General features: G+C 41.9%; 1 protein-coding gene across 1 annotated transcript in view; it reads left to right on the top strand.

Annotated features, from left to right (window-relative positions):
* Nucleotides 1–5,253: 5,253 nt before the first annotated feature.
* ubl3a (ubiquitin-like 3a) overlaps nucleotides 5,254–17,292 on the top strand; it is a 34,562-nt gene continuing 22,523 nt past the window's right edge. Inside the window, exon 1 of the mRNA XM_030438168.1 lies at nucleotides 5,254–5,962. Within this exon, the coding sequence (XP_030294028.1) occupies nucleotides 5,936–5,962 (27 nt within the window). The 5' untranslated portion in view covers nucleotides 5,254–5,935. The remainder of the gene's footprint in view (nucleotides 5,963–17,292) is intronic.

The raw sequence follows: 17,292 nt of genomic DNA on the forward strand, positions 1-17,292 counted from the left end.
TGGGGATTGGTGACATTGTGCCAGAGCTGTCAGTTACAGAAGAGAAAGGGTTTGTTACAGTGATGGGAGAGAGTGTTTCAACGACAGGTGAATCAACAAATCCAGAGTGGAAACAGCTCAGTGAGGGTAGAGAAGGTCGGACTGACGACACCCATCACTAGTCCCCTGTGCAGATGAAGGCAGTTTAGCAATGTAAATAAGTATTGAATCAATATCCATCAAAGTGAGGGAAAGACCACCACAAGAAAGGTATGAAAATGCAGTCTAGTAGTCCGAGCTAGCTTAGCATCAGACAATTTATTAGCATATACGTGTGATGATCAATTACAACAAATGCTAATGCTCACCCATTGGCTAAAAAATGTGATCAGTCCCACACACTAAAAAGTTACTAAATGTGTATAAACTGAATAAACAAACAGAACAATGCAATTTCATACTGTTTGACTTTGTTTATATTTGGCGGACCCTGCCAACTTTCTAGCCTCAAACAGTGTTCTTATTTTTACAGCTTGTTTTTTCCGGTTATGGAAAAAAATAACTATATTTCTGAGTTTGTTTTCTACCTCATGAGTATTGTAAATGTTAAAACTCTAATTCTGAATTTCCCCTCCAAAATTGCATAGTGCACCTTTAAAACGTCGGCTCAGTGCATGTAGCTAATGTAATGTTTTGAGAAAATCAAAGTTATTATGTAATCTTGGAGTTGCTTAAAAATGAAGCAACTTTCATCAGTGTGCGATTCATCCAGATGTAAATGTCTGAATCAAATTTCATCCATCTGATAGCAATTTGAATCATAGCGACAGTAAATTGTTCAGTACTTTTAATCATCATTTTCTAAGAGTAGAAACAATTAATAGAAACTGGTCACAGTGAGGTAGGTGTGAGAGAATGGCAAAAATTTAAAATTTATAAAAAATGTTGTTGAATTGTCACTCAACATTAAATCCAACTTAACTGAACTGGTTATATAAATTAAAGGAAAGTGACATTTCACTCATTCTGAACAAGACAGCCAGTGCTCCTGTCATTGATCTCTCTCAGCCTGGGACTGATGGGCGACTGCAGGCGAGCAGGAAGGAGACATAACACAGCCCTGTGTGGTGATGGTGGGGAAACAATTGCTCAAGCGTCCTCTGGGAGAGCTGAACTGAATTGTCTTCTCAGTCAGGGGGTGTGAAGCTGCGTGTTGTGTTGTGTCGGTGGCTCACGGCGACCCAACCTTTGCGCCACAGTCTGGGCTCAAAGTCTGCTCTCAGAATAGCTGATGGCACACGATGCGTGTTAATAATCTGTGGGAAACATGGGGAGTCGAAGCAGTGGGATGTTCGAGCGCTGCTGTGCTGAGTGTCAGTGTTTATATATGGGGTGGTGGTAACCGCCAACTGCGTCGCGCATGCCGCCCTTCAAAGCCGAAATGCAGCAACTGTTTCGTGGGGACACTGGAAACAGAAATAGATCAGAGTTTATCTCCTCGTCTGACGGCGTGCAAGTGGACACGATATGATCACGCCCTTTGACCTTTCAATTACACACAGGGAATCTTAATGCTGTCTGTACGCGCATGTGTTTTCACGTGTGTACAGTATGTCTGTGTGTGGTCTTTAAGTACGGCGGCCGGGTGCTCGGATGAAAAATCTAAACGAGCGGAGTCAAGAGGCTTAGGGGATTACAGGAGTCGTATTGTCTTTACACAAAATGTAACGTTTATGTTTGATCGGCAGACCTTAAAGAGAGGAAGTGAGGGGCTGTAGAGGTGACCTGGTGATTCATGTTACACAGGCCTGCACTGACGAACAAGCACAGGCGAGTGTGCTGAGGAGGAAACACGGGCTGCACGAGCAGAGACACACACACACACACACACACACACACACACACTGTCTGGACATCTACAGCCGAAGATACTGTGTCTTACATCTAGTCTCTTGGGTCATAACAACAGCTAAGTTTGAAGCACTGATGAAGACGTAATGGTTAAAACCTGGCCTTTTAATTATTTAGCCACTTTAGAGGTGCAGCGTGTCGTTTTGGGGAAAGGAATTTTTATTCCTAACATTGACTGATGTTTTATGCCTAAACAAACTAAATAAATAAACTCTCTTCCTTCGTGACTGAATAAGCTGAATAAACAAACTGACATTTCAACACAGTACACACTGTTTTTCTTTGTTTGTATCTGGCGGACCCTGCCACCTGTCTAGCTGCAAACATTGTTTTGGGGACCTCATTTTCTTCCGAGAACACCTCGTTTATCCTGTTACAGATAAAACAAATATTTTTGAGTTCATATTATTTCTGTATTATTATTGTAAATGTTCAAAATGAGTCTGAATTCCAAAACTACACAGTGCCCCTTTGATAATTTAATATTTCCTACTGCTTTTTGATTTTGACTTTTTGGATATTTTTCATCTTTCAACCCTTGCATAAGCCACTAAGTCAAGGATTTGACTGCCAAACAGCCATGAAAGCAGGACGACACTATTTAAAGGTTAAAGGTTTCAGTCAGGAAGTGTTGCAATATTGCAATATTCACAACAATCATGATATTAAACAATCAAATATTGATATGCTTTTATTTTTAACATGGGGTACCAACTAGTAAGAACAAAAGAAAAAGAGCATGAGTGTGTCTTGGCTGGTCTTCATTTGACAATTTGCTCTTCATTTCTATTTCAAATCCCTACTTTTGGTGTACAACTGTTGGTCTATGAGGTCGTCACATTGAGAACATTTTCTTACATCTAACCATTTTAGTATTTATACATAAAAAAATTATTAATTAAATCGAAAATACGAGATGAATTAACAACAACAATAAGCGTTGGCTGCTGCCCTACTCTTCTCGCAAGCTCAAAATCATACAGTGACCTTAATTTTGAAAACACAGCCAAAACAAAAACACATTCACACCTCACTGTGTTTGTGCAGGCAGGCTAATGCTTATGTGTGTGTGTGTGTGTGTGTCACACTACCCCCCTCTCCACTCTCCCTTTATGGTGGGGAGATTAGGTGGTTAATCCTGTAGATCTCAGAGAAAAAGCCACTCCTGATGCCACAATGGATTTCACTCAGTCCAGCAGAGACGGGACAGACCTGCTGCCGATAGCATCTCGACCTCTGACGGAAACGGGCCACGCACACAGGCACACACACATACACACACACACACACACACACACACACACACACACAAGGCAGAGCACTTCACCAAGGACAGGATATTATATTACATATGTATTAGTTGAATACTATAAATAACCCGACAACCATATTGAACTAATGTTATGAAGCTGTTACGTCTTTTCCCCACTCCTCTTTATGGTACCATACACTGTATTTAATAGACTGTATGTGATATGTGTGTATACATGGTAAAATCAATATTTCCCCCATAAAAATCTCTTGTGCTTGTTAAGAGTGTGCAAATATTGAAGCATTTAAGCTCGGTAAGACATTCTTTACTCTCCACAACGCCACTTGAAATCCTGGATACTGATTGGTTAGTTTATTGATTAAGTCATTAGGGCAGGATGAGCAGCCTTGTCGCCTTGTTTCATCCTCTAGTCAACTGATCACTGTCACCATGCATGACTGAAAATATAACTGTGAAGGGTTTAAGTGTTACTGCAAGTCCAAGAAGACTCATTAAATCCAGATCTACACAGTGGCGCTGTTCTGCGGCTGACCCTGACCTTTGACCTTCCCTGAAGTGACAGGCCGATAAATAGTTAATAAAGTATTATGTTCCTATCTTGTTAGAATAGGCTGAGGTGCTCAATAAACAGAGGGGTTTTCTACAGAAGCTTATATGCATTCAGTGGTATTTAGGCATTAGTCTTTCTTAGAATAAATATGATGAATTTGCTCTTTTTCCAGAAAGGCCCCACTGATTATCCACACTCCTCCTCCTCTTCCTCCTCCTCTCTGTGTCTCTTTTTCTGAAGGAGGAAGCCCTCCATGCGGCTTTCTGCGGGAGGTGTGTGTAGTCATTCCTCTCACACTCATGCTCCCACTACTTCCAGCACTCTTTTTTTGCTGTTCCACCCCCCCAATGTGGGGACTGCCGCCATGTTCTTCAAGGGGCTGCGTCAAGCGGCACACCGACATAAAACCCGGATGTAAGGTAATTCTGACTTCAAAATAAAACACAAATTTAAACTGAGGAACCTTGTCAGTGTATTAAGGGTTATGGAATGGTTTTGCATTTTTACCTTGAAACTGTTACGTTGTCCAAATGTCATGAAAAGGCCAGCAAATTCAGGTTTAAAATCTGGTTTGATGAGGATGCCAAAATGATAATAATACACTCTTTTACAAAATCTTTCTTTACCTGGTATAATCAATTTACTACTACTGCTCTCAAATGCATCTAATATTATTTTTGGCTATGTCAACGTGTCAATACCTTTGATTAAAGTACCCAACGTTATTTGAAACAATTAAATTGATGTCCACCTTGCTCATAACAACTGTACAGTAGCCTACATGCTAACACATCAGTAATAATGATTCAATGATATAATAATAGAACACTGACAGTGGCCTAAATATATTTTGTTACCACTATTTCTCAGCATTTTGAATGCAGGACTTATATTTGTAACAGGGTATATTCATAGTGCAACATTGCTACTTTCACTGGGCAATTGATTAATAATTAGGCTGGAACACACTGTCAGACTGCCAGTCACATGTGAGTCAACTATTTCTCACTGTACTGGTAAACTCTTGCTTTGTAGGGGTAGGATTATAAATGATAGATTTGAATGAAGTCCCACAAAAGGCTGCAAACAAAAGATGAATGATGAATCTAACAGCTGAATTTCTTCAAAGGTAGTTCATGTTCATTTTGAGGATGAGGAAGTGGATGAATGCAACGCCATTCCTTGCAGCTCTTTATTTTTTGTTATCCATTTTCCTCATTCTAGCGATAACCCCCTCTGTTATAAACGTGCATTGTTGTGTGTTAAATTCAATTTACTGTGTAAAGGAAATGTGTGATTTCTACTGAGGATGGGGTTATCTGTTTTTGAAAGTCGGTTTATAATTTCAGTAGACTTCCTCACTAAAAATCAATTTGAAAACAAAAATTCAGCTCATCTGGAGGTTTTCCAAATTATGAAATGATATAAATGTATATGAATGCAGGGAGAACAATTCATGTTGTTTTATTTTTCCATTGATAGATTTCAAAACAACAATGCGGTTTTACTTTGAAAAATGTGACCGGAAGCGACATGCTCGTTTCCGTTACTAGCTTGATGCTAGTTCCCTGAGGCAGGATGACAGCTGAACGGGTCGTGTAGGTACAGCAGCGCAGTCTCTAACATTAACAACAACCATCACAAACTCTCGTTTTTAAAGAGGAGGACCGGCTTATTTTCACCGAGCGACACGTCTCCATACCGAGCGGCGGACGTGTTTTGAGTTTATCAGAGGACGCTTGCCGTTAACCTTGCGGATATTTGTTCTTTTTTTTTCACCAAGAGAGAAAAAGATCCGTGTCCGGATGTGCCAGCAGTGTTTGGTTTTTCGCATGGCGTAGACACCTTTTCTAAAGCAGGATATTCTTGGTGTTTGGAGGGTCGCAGGAGGCCCTCGGGTCGGCAGCTTATCCCACTAACATTAACTATACGTCCGAATTCGCCCATCTGTGCGGGGAAATGATCAACGACATGGTTGTGCAATAGAGAGCAGGAAGAAGGGTTGTAACACGTCTCGACTACCTCAGTGTTGTGACTGTGGAGAGGCAGCAAGTCACCAGGAATAAATTGTTGTTTCCTGCTGTCAGCCCGACAGACGACGAGTGTGTGAGAGCTATTAACAGGGGAGACGACTAGAGGAAATATTTGTGTGCTTGTCTCGTGTGCGTGTGTGCGTGTTTGTGTCGGTGTGAACCCCTCCGAGGACCGGGAAAACCTTCACGATGACGGGCAGCACCCCAGCGGACATGGTGAGAGAAATTGACTGTCAATTTTTTCCACGCCGACCATTTAAATGCACCTATTCCCTCAGGCTCTCGACCAAAAGAGCAGCATCGGAAGGTGCTCTTCAAGGCTGCTACTTCTGGTTTATTAGCTTCCTTTTATTCATAGTGTTTTGAAAAGACACCTGACATTGACTATGAACTATCACATGCTAGTAGTGGTTAATACAGTAGGGTTTCTGGATCTCTAGGGCACCTTGGGAAAGGAGATGACACTTAGCTGATGTGATCCTTATCAGTGTCTAAAATGCATTTTTACCCCCTTAACTTTAATGCATTGTTCCTATAGTTGTAGGCAGCCATTGACTCCTATTGATTTTTCCACATTGTGAAATTTTATCAGCACACTCTTTACATGTCTCGATCATAATGATCGATGTGCATCAGTTTTTGTGTGTCCGGTGTTAAAAAGTACCCCAAAGGTCAAACTTAAATGAAGATACTGGAACATCTTATTAGATATGTAATAATAATGTTTCCTGCAGACGGGTTTGTGGTTCTCCAGCGCACCTTGGGAAGGAAATTACACTTTAACTGAACTGCTAGGGTCCTTATCAGTGTTTGAATAAGTTGTACAACCAAAACTTTACACCAAGTATGACTTAATATTATAGCTGGCCATTTCTAAAATACATGTTGTTTTATAATTGTTTAATGTATTTCCGCATTCTACAGTTAACGCACAGATTAGCGACCACTTTACATATGTCAGATGTAGTTAACAATCAGATCTGCATCAGTTCTTGTGTGCCCAGTCTTAAAATCATACTTTAGTAAATATATCATGTTGAAATAATTCTGAAAATGAATGGAAGACAATGGAATACTGGAAAACTAGACAAAATTCATAAAATAAAAAAAAATTGGCAAACAAAATGATTATCTGTGATCTGCGTATCTTAAGATACAAACCCAGTACTACGCTCCTACTGGGATACATTTAATTGTTCATTTGATAAGATGTATTTATATTGTAATTATACTGTAATTCCCATAATAGCCCTGTTTCCAAATACCTCTCAGATCTGTATGCCAAGCTCTTATCAAATGGCTCTACCGCTTCACTGGTGTCCACTTTATATTTCATGTTTGACATTTAGCAAACCTCCAGCATGACAGAAAGCAAGGCTGGGAAGATTTTAGCAGTTGCCCCTCTGCTTGATTTGTGCTCAGAAAAGGGTAATTGCATCGCTACAACAACCTCATTATGTCATGCCCTCTGAAGTAGTTGTACTTTAAAAGGAGTAATGACCTTAAGTCTTTGGTCATCGTCAGGTGACTTTATCAGCTTACCCCCACCCCACCCTTTAAGACACTATCCTCTTATGACTTATTTACTTATTTTACACTAGCTTACTGCCTGTGGTGTGTTATGAACTCTCATCATAAAGGTTTATGTCAGACTCTCATGGCTAAGCTAGTCCTCAAATAAAAACATGTGTAAATACCCTCAGTTGGGTTTACCCAGTCAGACATAAGATTTCGCCTCCGTCTGGCAGTTTTACGTCTGTCATCTTTGCTGCGTGGTGCCTGACGGCTCTAAGAATACTTCCAGGTCTATGTATAGAAAGGATAAACCACGTAATGTGCCCATCCAACAGTTAGACCAGCCTTTCCAGCTGTGCCTGCGTTCCTGCATGTACGAGTTCAGCTGATCCGTCTGAACAGCAGGTCCATTATGTTGTCAAGGATGTTGGGATAATACAGTGAGGAAGTTAGAGGTGAGCTGACTTCTATGTATATGGTAGTCCAGTCAAAGCTAAAGCATCTAAGTATAGCACATCGCAAGGAATTTCCACGGATTATGGACATAATCATGAGCCAAATCTTTAATTTTCTGACCAGATATGACCGATAGTTAAATCCGCGCGCATCCTAATAAACGTTCATAGAAAGTCTTGTGTTATGTCATCGTCTGTGTAGACGTGGGAGGCCTCAGTCGCAGTTTTACGTGTCAGTTTAGAGTTGTGGTTGAATGTAATAGTGTTTTCCTTGTGTATCAGAGTGGTCCATTATCATTCAGTCAGGAAACTTTGGTTCCAGCCTCCAGCCTCCCTGCTGGAGTGTCTTCAAGCAACACACTGAATCCCTGCCAGCTGCTTTAAAGCTCAGCCTGATATGCGCTGTGTAAATTTCCCCGCGGGGGGAAGTATCACATTATTATCGCATCATTTATCGCCAGTGTCGGGGATAAAGTTCATTTCTCCGACGGTAACGTAATAATATTTTTTCAGCTGACAAATCTCGACGCATTGTTTGAAATGAGTTTTATACTTGCCAGAGCTTCTGGCTTCAGGCGCATGTTATTATCATGCCTGCAGCAGAAACATAAAGGTCAAATTCTGCACATGAGTAAGACGTCTCAGGACTTCAGCCAATGTAAATGTTCAGAACAGTTGCATCCCTTTGTGGCTTAGCTCGATCCATACCTCAAACTAGTTCCATGTGTTCCCCAGGGACCTTTTAGGAAATATCAGTGTCTGCGTTTAACTCATCCTGTGTGGTTGAAATCAGCAGCAGATGCAGGTTTCCCCCCCACCCGACTCTCTCTCTCTGTCTGCGGAAGGAGCACACACACTTAAAAAGGCTGTATGGAGTGGGAGTGAGAGTAGGAGGAGAGGAGATTGCTGGTGCCAAACATTGTGGGTGAATGAATCTGAGAGAAAGAATAGGAGAAGGAATAGTCATGACTCTTGAGAATGGTGGATAGGATTTTTTTCCCTTGAAAGGAGAAAGACGAGGGGAGGGGTCGAGGGAAGAGTGAAGGATGGGGAGGGGGCAAATTGCCTCACTCCAGGCAGACCTCAGAAGTGCTGACAGGGTCGAAATGGTCGCCATGGCAACAGTGGGACGCTTGGATCTGAGGTCTAGATGCCCCTGTGTTTGTGAGTGTGTGGAGGCATTGGGCTGGGGCACTCTGCAGGTATGTATGTGTGTGTGTGTGTGTGTGTGTGTGTGTGTGTTTGTAACAAGAAGCAGACAAGAGGGAGAGTAGTACAGAGGCAGGAGAGGAATAAAGCACCTCCATTCAGATAAGCCTCGCTGAATAAATACACTCCTGAAAAGACTGAGAGTCCCATGGAGCAGAGAGTGAATTTCAAACATCACCGCTTTGGATATCTCAGCACAGCAGACAAGATAGGGAGCTCCAGGTACACACACACTTACATGTAAGGGGAAGTACTTGACGTCTCCCATTTATCCTGAGCGTTTATCGGTTGTAACTAACACCTTTATTAATGTTTGATAAATTATTTACTAGTGCTTGTTATGAGCCTCTTTTAGTAAGAGCTTTTGGGCTAGCCTGGCTCCAAAAAAATCTGCAATCACTGCCCACTTCTCAGTGATTCAGTTTTAAACAAACTGAAATCATGAATCATTAGACTGAAAAATTAATTGGCAACTACTTGAAAGCAACAATCAAATGGCTTCAGCTTTTCAAATGCAAATATTTGGAGGTTTTGTTTGTCTTTTTTGATAGTAACCTGAATATTTTAGGGTTTTGAACTGTTGGTCAGGCAAAGCCAGTTTTTAAAAGACGTCCTCGTTTGTCTTTGGGAACTTGTGACAGACATTTTCCACAATTTTTCAGAAAAAAATATTAATCAAGAAAATAATCATCAGTTGAAGTGATATTGGATATAAACATTAGTGTTAGTTGTTAGTAGTGTCTTGCCTGAGTAGAAAGTAGTAACAACATGGCTGCAAGACAGATGTGGTTACTAAAGGCGAACAGGCAGGCACACATCTGATTCTGATAAAATATGAAGAAATAAACATGGTTACCACAAGTATACACTCACACACACTCAGTGGGTAGTATTCAAACACCCTGTCTTTTGTGCAGTGGTGAATATGTGTTAATTTGTGTTGGAGGTGGCAATCACAGCCAGACCAAGACTTACGGTGGAGCATTTACCCATCACATTTTTATGGTGCTGTATCAGTATTTGGCTTAAAGCTAGTTGACTTCTTATACTGTGTGGCCAATTATAATTTATGGTGTGTTAAAAGGAGCTCATAGTTCACTCCTGCAGCCCCCTTCAGGCACACAGAAGCACAGTAACACACCCAGAAAAAGGAGTCAAAGGTTAGGTTCGGAGGTCAGCAGTGTGTAGGTCGTGGATGAAAGAACAATGGGAGGGGAATCCTTGCTGCTGAAAACAGCGCTCCGTGTCTCCTCTTCCTACTCGAGCTTAGCTCAGCATTTATGACACAGAGCAGCTAGAGACCGAGGGAGGTCCGCAGGCGATCTTCGGCCTCGGGCAGGAGCTGCTAACAAAGCTTTGATTGACACGTTCAGAGGGAGAAACAGTTGGATGGAACACGTCAGCGAATATGTGTGCCTAGCCGATGCCATGTGTCTGAGTCACAGATCAGGATTACATCATCCCGCCTGGGTGCAGGAGTTGATATATCGACTCTGACATTGTCACATGTAGGCCTTGGAGCGCCACGGAAAGTTCCGACAGCAGGTCTGGAGGTGCTGGAGTTAAACTCCATTCATATTAAATTCAAGCATCTTTAGGAAATTGATGATTCAGAGTTAAAACCCTGGCAGATTGTAACAGCAACTAAGAATATGTTCTGCTTTGAATAAATGATGTGAATACATAGATCTAGTGATAATAATAAAGGCTAAGTGATTGGTCTGAATGGTGTTTCTGTACTGGGTTTTGATCTATGAGTGTACTTCATCTCTGCATTTTGTATTCGTATCAACAGTCAGCAAAGCTTATGTCCATTAGTCCTCTGTGGATGCACAGGGTTCATTCAATTGTATTGATGCATGTCTACAACACCGACAGGAAGTCCAATTTAGAACCTGTCATCCATTGATTGCTTATGTAAGTCTTTGCTTGATTATGTTTGTCTGTGCGGCATGTGTCTGTGCATGTGCATCCTATGCAATGATATGAATGACGGCACGATGCTGCTCAGATCGAGTTCTACATACTGTCAACACTTCTGCTTTCCCCTTTTTTTTTCCATCTTGTTCCAGCTCCTCACTTACTCATACCATACTGTATAGTTGCATGTTTCCTCTACAGGAGTTGTTGCCAGTGAGGAATGTCTGAAATATCAACATTTCTGAAGCTTTACAGATATGAATGGTTGATTTTCTGAAAATTCATTATGGTTGTAATCGTAGTAGAATGAGTCTCAATCTCATTCCCAGCTCTTACCCTTACCCCTCAATTTTTAGTGCCCCCTTGCCCCTCAGAGCGGAGTTACACGAGGTAGTGGTCAAAATCTTCCCCTATGAAATGGGAACACTTCACTTCAAAACCCTCGCCTCACTTGCTGCCATGTTACACTCAAAACTCAAAATAGCTGAGCTGGCTGGGTGGTTAACAGTTAACTCAGAAGTCACCCACTTTTCCTGGGGGCTACCTCACCCACTCCCACACAGTAGCGTCACATTCAGAAAACTCATTTAAACTCGGGTTATTGGACGCATGAAGGTGTCTCAATCAGACATTTATCTTAATGTCAATGTTTGTCAGTGGGTAGCCAAGTGAAACTGGAGTTAAGAGGTTTTTGTTGACTGTACGGCTCATGATAATTGAAGCAAGAGGCATATTTCACAAAGCAAACTTTAAAAACCACCCAGATTAAATCTTCTGGATAAAGCTAGCTATTACATTTCATCACTGAGCAGGCTTCAAAGTCAGACCCTATCTCTTTTGTGGTGGGTTTGCATTTGTGATTAGCCCAGCTAGAAGACGGAATAGTTCTGTGTGAGTAACTCAGAGGGTTTCTAAGAAAGAAAAGTCAGTGTGTGCGTGTTGGGATAAGGGCTTATTCTGCTGGAAAATCCCCCTCTTTTCAGCACTCACTGTTGGCAGGTATGGCTCTGCTCAGGCTGAGGAATGTGTTGAACTGCTTCACTGTTTCTCGGGGCTCCCAGGGTTCCAGTTCAAGAGGAAACTTCTAGTCTGCACTATTGATTCTGGTCCTGATCTCCACTGATAGTGGATAGGCACTTGTTGTATACTGCATGTCCTCATTACCTTGAACATTCAGATTGTAGGAGCGGCGGTAGTGACATAATGTGCAAATTCACAGGGCTGATTACTTACTCTTGAGCAGTGAGCGAAACAGTCTCTATGTGCTGGACGCTGAACTCAGAAGTAAAGTGAGGACACCCTTCAGGTTTTATGCCAAGTGTTACAGAGTTGGAGCATGTCATAAAAGAGTGGGTGTGAGTGTGAGTAATGTGTGAGCACTCAGAGGATTCTAACTAGACTCGGTATGCCCACAGCCACTTTTGTGTGTGTTTTGTCCACGTATTTATGCATCCAAACATTTGCATAAAGAAATGAGCGAAAGTACAACCTGTTCCTCCTGTTAAGTCTGATGTGTGCTGTTGGCTTTGCCGGTGGAGTAACACCCATTGGTTCACTTCTGCTCCAGAGAACAGCCCAAACTAGGGCTGTGCCTGAAGGCCATTGTTTGCATGTAATAGTGTTGTGCCACTACCAAATGGCACATTGCCATGATGGTGTTGCAATCCTTCTCCACAATGGAAGGAATTAGATTCTGAAGTACAATTGTCGTTTTGCTTAAAATGTAGTTTGCTTGTAAACTGCTCATGTGATTAAAACCCCCTCAAATACTCATAGAAATTATACTAATTTACCCAAGCGGTAAAAGAGCAGCTTTTTGGTTAAACTAAAAAAAGAGCAGATAAGTAGCTGCTTCCTGATACTTAAGAAATGAAATTCATAGGATGCTGTGGGTCGACTTAACTGAGAAACTGAGAAGAGGAAGAGAAACCTGAGGGTCACATAGAGAGGAAGACGAGCAGCCAAACACAAGCTCATTTTACCGCACTTCACTCTCCAGAAATCTTATTGACTCAAAGGAGCAGTGTAGAAAAACTTGCTCATTTGTATAATTTTTCATAACAACCGAAGAAGTTGCGTAAATTGGCATGTCAGCCGCATCAGATATTCCACACAGAAATGTTTTGCCAATCAGTAACGTGAACTACTGTGAATCATTGACGTAAACTGGGAGTCACTCATTAGCTCACGTGTTCCTTTTAGATAATTGGTTTCTAATGGAAATTCTGCACAAATAGTGTGCCCATACCGTATTGATCTCAGTTGCGAACCAGACATTAATTGCATTGACGAGTGCAGGGATATCTTGGTACAGTCTTTAGTTTAAATGTTATTGGCATTAAAGTGATGTCACTGGAGGAGAGCTTTGCATAAAGTTTGAACTTTCCCCCATATAGTGTAAAAGGGTGTTTAAAAAAAGCCCTCACGTGAAAAAAAAAGCACACTGTATTTCCCTGTCAGTTTAAATGTTGAGTCGAAAGAGATTGTATGTGTGTGCGCATGCGTGTGTGTAGGAGAAATAGGGGATGGAGGGGAGGGGTGGTGTTTGACTAGCTCAATAAAAGGAGCCTTTCAGCTGCCCTGGAAACAATTTCCAGCTGAGGGGACATTTATATTAAAGCTTTGCCTTGCCAGCACAGACTGTTCGTGTGTGTGACAGAGCAGCAAGCTAGCAGCAAACTGTCCCTCTTTCTGATACAATTTGGGACGTGGCTGCCCCTTCCAGATCAGTGCTTAAATCTGTCCCTATATTAGAATGTCCTGTCCTTGCACGGCCGGACAATCAGACAGTGTGTTCTGAGGGAATTAGAGGGTCAGTGTTGAGACTCTTAAGATCCCAGACGGGGCAGCTATGAGCCACAGAGCAGCCATCCAGAGGTCAAGACTCTCCGAATAAATGTTCCAACTGGATCATCTGGCCTCCAGTCCTCTCACACTCGCCTTTCAAATCCAGACTTTAACCATGTTGGGGTTGTCAATTAGAGAATGACTTTCGAATGCTTTCGATTTTTCCTCTCAAACCCATGAACAATGCAGCATAACTGACTGTCTAATTGGTTTCGGAGCTAAAGAGGCCGCAGCCGATGGTTGTTTTCATATTCCAGTCAATCAGTTCAGTTTTGTGGTGAATTGATTAATTGTGTGAAGTTTTTTGTGATAGCTAACAAAGATTGCAGACGCATGATGTAGGCGCTACTCGTGACAAATCCTTTTGGTGTCCTTGTGCTGAATTTAAAGACAAACACCTGTGTATTTACTGGATACTGGGAAGTGATTCTGAACCTTTCTGCTTAAAGATTTCTGTTAACCTGGCGGTAACAGTACAAGATAATTGATAGGAAATGTTTTTGGCTTGTCGCTGAAAGGTTATCATGATGTCGGAAGTGAAAGCAGGAAACCCATCTGCTGTTTTCGCATCTTCTCTGATTGTATCGTATTGACTCAGACGCACATGGAAAGAGATGTCTGTGGGAAAAGTCAACGAGGAGTAGAGAGGCTGAGGTCACAGAAGAGTTAAAGATAGAGCTCAAGAGGAGACAGCAAGAGACTGGAGTGTGTGTGTGCATGTATGTGTGTCTGTGTGTGAATGATGGCAGCATGGAGAGAGGGTATATTTGGCCTTCATGCTGTCTTGCACAAATTTGTCATTGCATGTTGGATGCTATGGAGCACTCCGAGTATGATTATCTCTAATGATCCCAGCAGGGGTTATGTGTGTGTTTCATGTGTCTGTGTGTATGTGTGTTCTTATCTGAATGAGCTGGCGGTAATGAAGCATTGGACCTTGGACTTGGACTAGAATGATTCAGGGCTTTTTCATCTTTTCCTTTTTTTCTCAGTTTCTTGTAATGAGGAAGCGTCGGTTTATCTGGAGGGAAGCAGCAGAACTTTGACTTCCACAGAGGACATCAGATATCGACCGATGGTTTGGTTTAATTACACATTTTTGTGAAGTGGCTTCTTCGCGCGAGAGATTGTTCTGGCTAAATATACGGTTACGAGCGAGGCGGCAGCGTTCACCGACTCTTCTCGGCTAGTGGGTTTGAAAGCTTAGATGTTTGTGGGCGAGTTAGGCTTGCGCGTTTTAGCTAAGTTTAGCTTATTTCTGCTGCACAGAGCAGCTCAGTCGGCTGATCTTGGATCAGTTACAGTTCATAGTTCAGTGTGGTTTAAGGCTTACTTGAACCATTAAGGTTCTGAGATGGCTGGAGCAGTAATCCAGTTTAATTTTTAATGGAAAGGTTGCAGCGTTGCATAAACAGGGCCACATCTGTTAAGCCAGTGTGCCTCATTCGCAAAATGGCCTTACCTTAGAGTTACCTCTACATGCACCTTGTTGTGAATGTGTCATGTTATACCATATCTCATGTGGGAAGCAATTTCTTTATTATGCAATTTAGCTCGGTTGTAAACACCTTAATTATGGTGACGTAACGGGCACCTCTTGGCTGATTATGTCATCTCGATCCTTATTTTTTTTCTTGCCTTGAGCTTGAACAGTGTTTGTTAAAGATCTTGATTGGGTCCCCAGCCGCCCCCTCCCCTTCTCTTCCTCCTCCTCCTTGTTGCTGCCCTGCTCTTTCCTGTTGTTGCCTCCACTGTCTCCCCACTGAGGCTGCCTTTTTCCTGTCGCGCAGAACACAAACATAACCAGTGGCTCAGATCTCTAACCAGACAACAATGAAAAGGCAAAACGAATAGGAAACCCCGGTAGATGTGTATCTAACATACTAAAAACACAGACAGCCACACACTAAGTTTGTGTCTGCTTAGGTAGCTTATTCAATTAGTTTTTTAGATCCTAGCACAGACTAGTAAAACTGGGGCATCTAGGAGACTCCAAAGTCCAAGGTGAATTATTGAGATTACGTTGCAATAGTATATCAGCTATCTGTGAAAACAACACCTTCATTTATGTGTTCAAGTTACCGATAACAACAGGCTACATCTGGTTACATTTTCAAAATAAAGGCACCAAAACTTCTTGGTTAGGTTTAGGAAAAGATCATCACTTGCACTCATGATGATCACCTCGGTAACAGACCTATGAATGAAAACCCTGACCATACTCTCAATGTACAGTTTGTGCCTCTTTGTTGTTGTTGTTGGTGTTCGTCTGTTGTTCTGTCATCATAGCCCCCTACTGGTTCCGCACCTCCGTATATGCGTTTAATATTTGGGCCTGAGCGAGCCGGTTTCCCCCTTAACACTGGTGGATTGTCTTGATTAAAGAGGTCATCATTTCTGGCATTGCTGTTGAGTTAAATTATAGATATATTCTTTTGGCACTTTGGGCACCACAAGTGTGACATTTTATTTCAGTATATGTGAGATAAGGCAGACATCTCTACAGCCAAAATTAGATGGATAAATAACAGTACTAGTAAGAGGAAAAATGTGCATTTGGTGAACTGTCTTCACAAAGGTATTATTCATTGTGGGGCGGTTGCATAAGGTTGCACTTTATCATGCAGGGTTGTATGGTATTATTGTTAAAACGAGCAAACTTTGGTGTTTATTGTCTAGCTTTATGAGCTTCAGTGTTGTCGAGTACAATACAACCGGTAAGCTTTATGTGTGGCGTTGCACGTGCTCACTTAAAGATTGAATGAATTGCTTTCCTTGCACGTAAACCTGCATCTATTTCTGCCAATGCATGCAGCTTCATTCCTGAATAGGCCCAGAATATGCTCTGCGTGTGTGTGTCTATGGTGTGTGTGTGTGTGTGTGTGTGTGGTGGTAATACCCCTGGTTGTTTATGTCCAGTGCCATCTGGTAAATTCCAGCACAGAGGGCATTTTAGCTTGCCAGCAGTCTCTTCTGTGTGCCTCCCTCCCTCCCTCTCTCTCTCTCTTTCCCTCACACACATACACAAATTCACATGTAGACATATGTACACACACACACACACACAGACACACACGCGGTGTCACGTGAGTTGTGACTGCAGGGCAGAACTCTTCTGAGGGAGGAAAGAAAAATGCAGCGTTGTGGATGTAACTGCTGTTTCCCAGCCATTTTCTCCTCTCCACCGCTGATGCTTATTCTCTTGTTCTGCATGCTCTCTCACATGTCTGCTTAGCCTTCATTGTATCTATGGAAATATAAGTATATTGAAAGGTTTCTGACAACTCACAAAGCCATGAAGCATTAAATTATACACTGGATCATGACCGATTGTAGTTGAAAGGACATATGTTAACCCAATCAGTAAATACCTGCGCAAAGAGGAAAGTCAGCACAGAGCTGCAGATTTTAAAGCCGCATCAATTCATTATTTTAATTGCTGATGATTTTGTTTATTAATTTCCGAGTACACATATGTCAGAAGATATTCGAAATGAAATTATAATAAGCAGATTCAGGCAAACAGTTCTCACATTTTAAAACGCTGGAACCAGCAAGAGATCTGCATTTTTGCTTAGTAAAAGGCTCAAACGATGAATC

This window comes from Sparus aurata, chromosome 13 (assembly GCF_900880675.1).
Source record: "Sparus aurata chromosome 13, fSpaAur1.1, whole genome shotgun sequence".
In the NCBI taxonomy this organism is placed as follows: domain Eukaryota; kingdom Metazoa; phylum Chordata; class Actinopteri; order Spariformes; family Sparidae; genus Sparus; species Sparus aurata.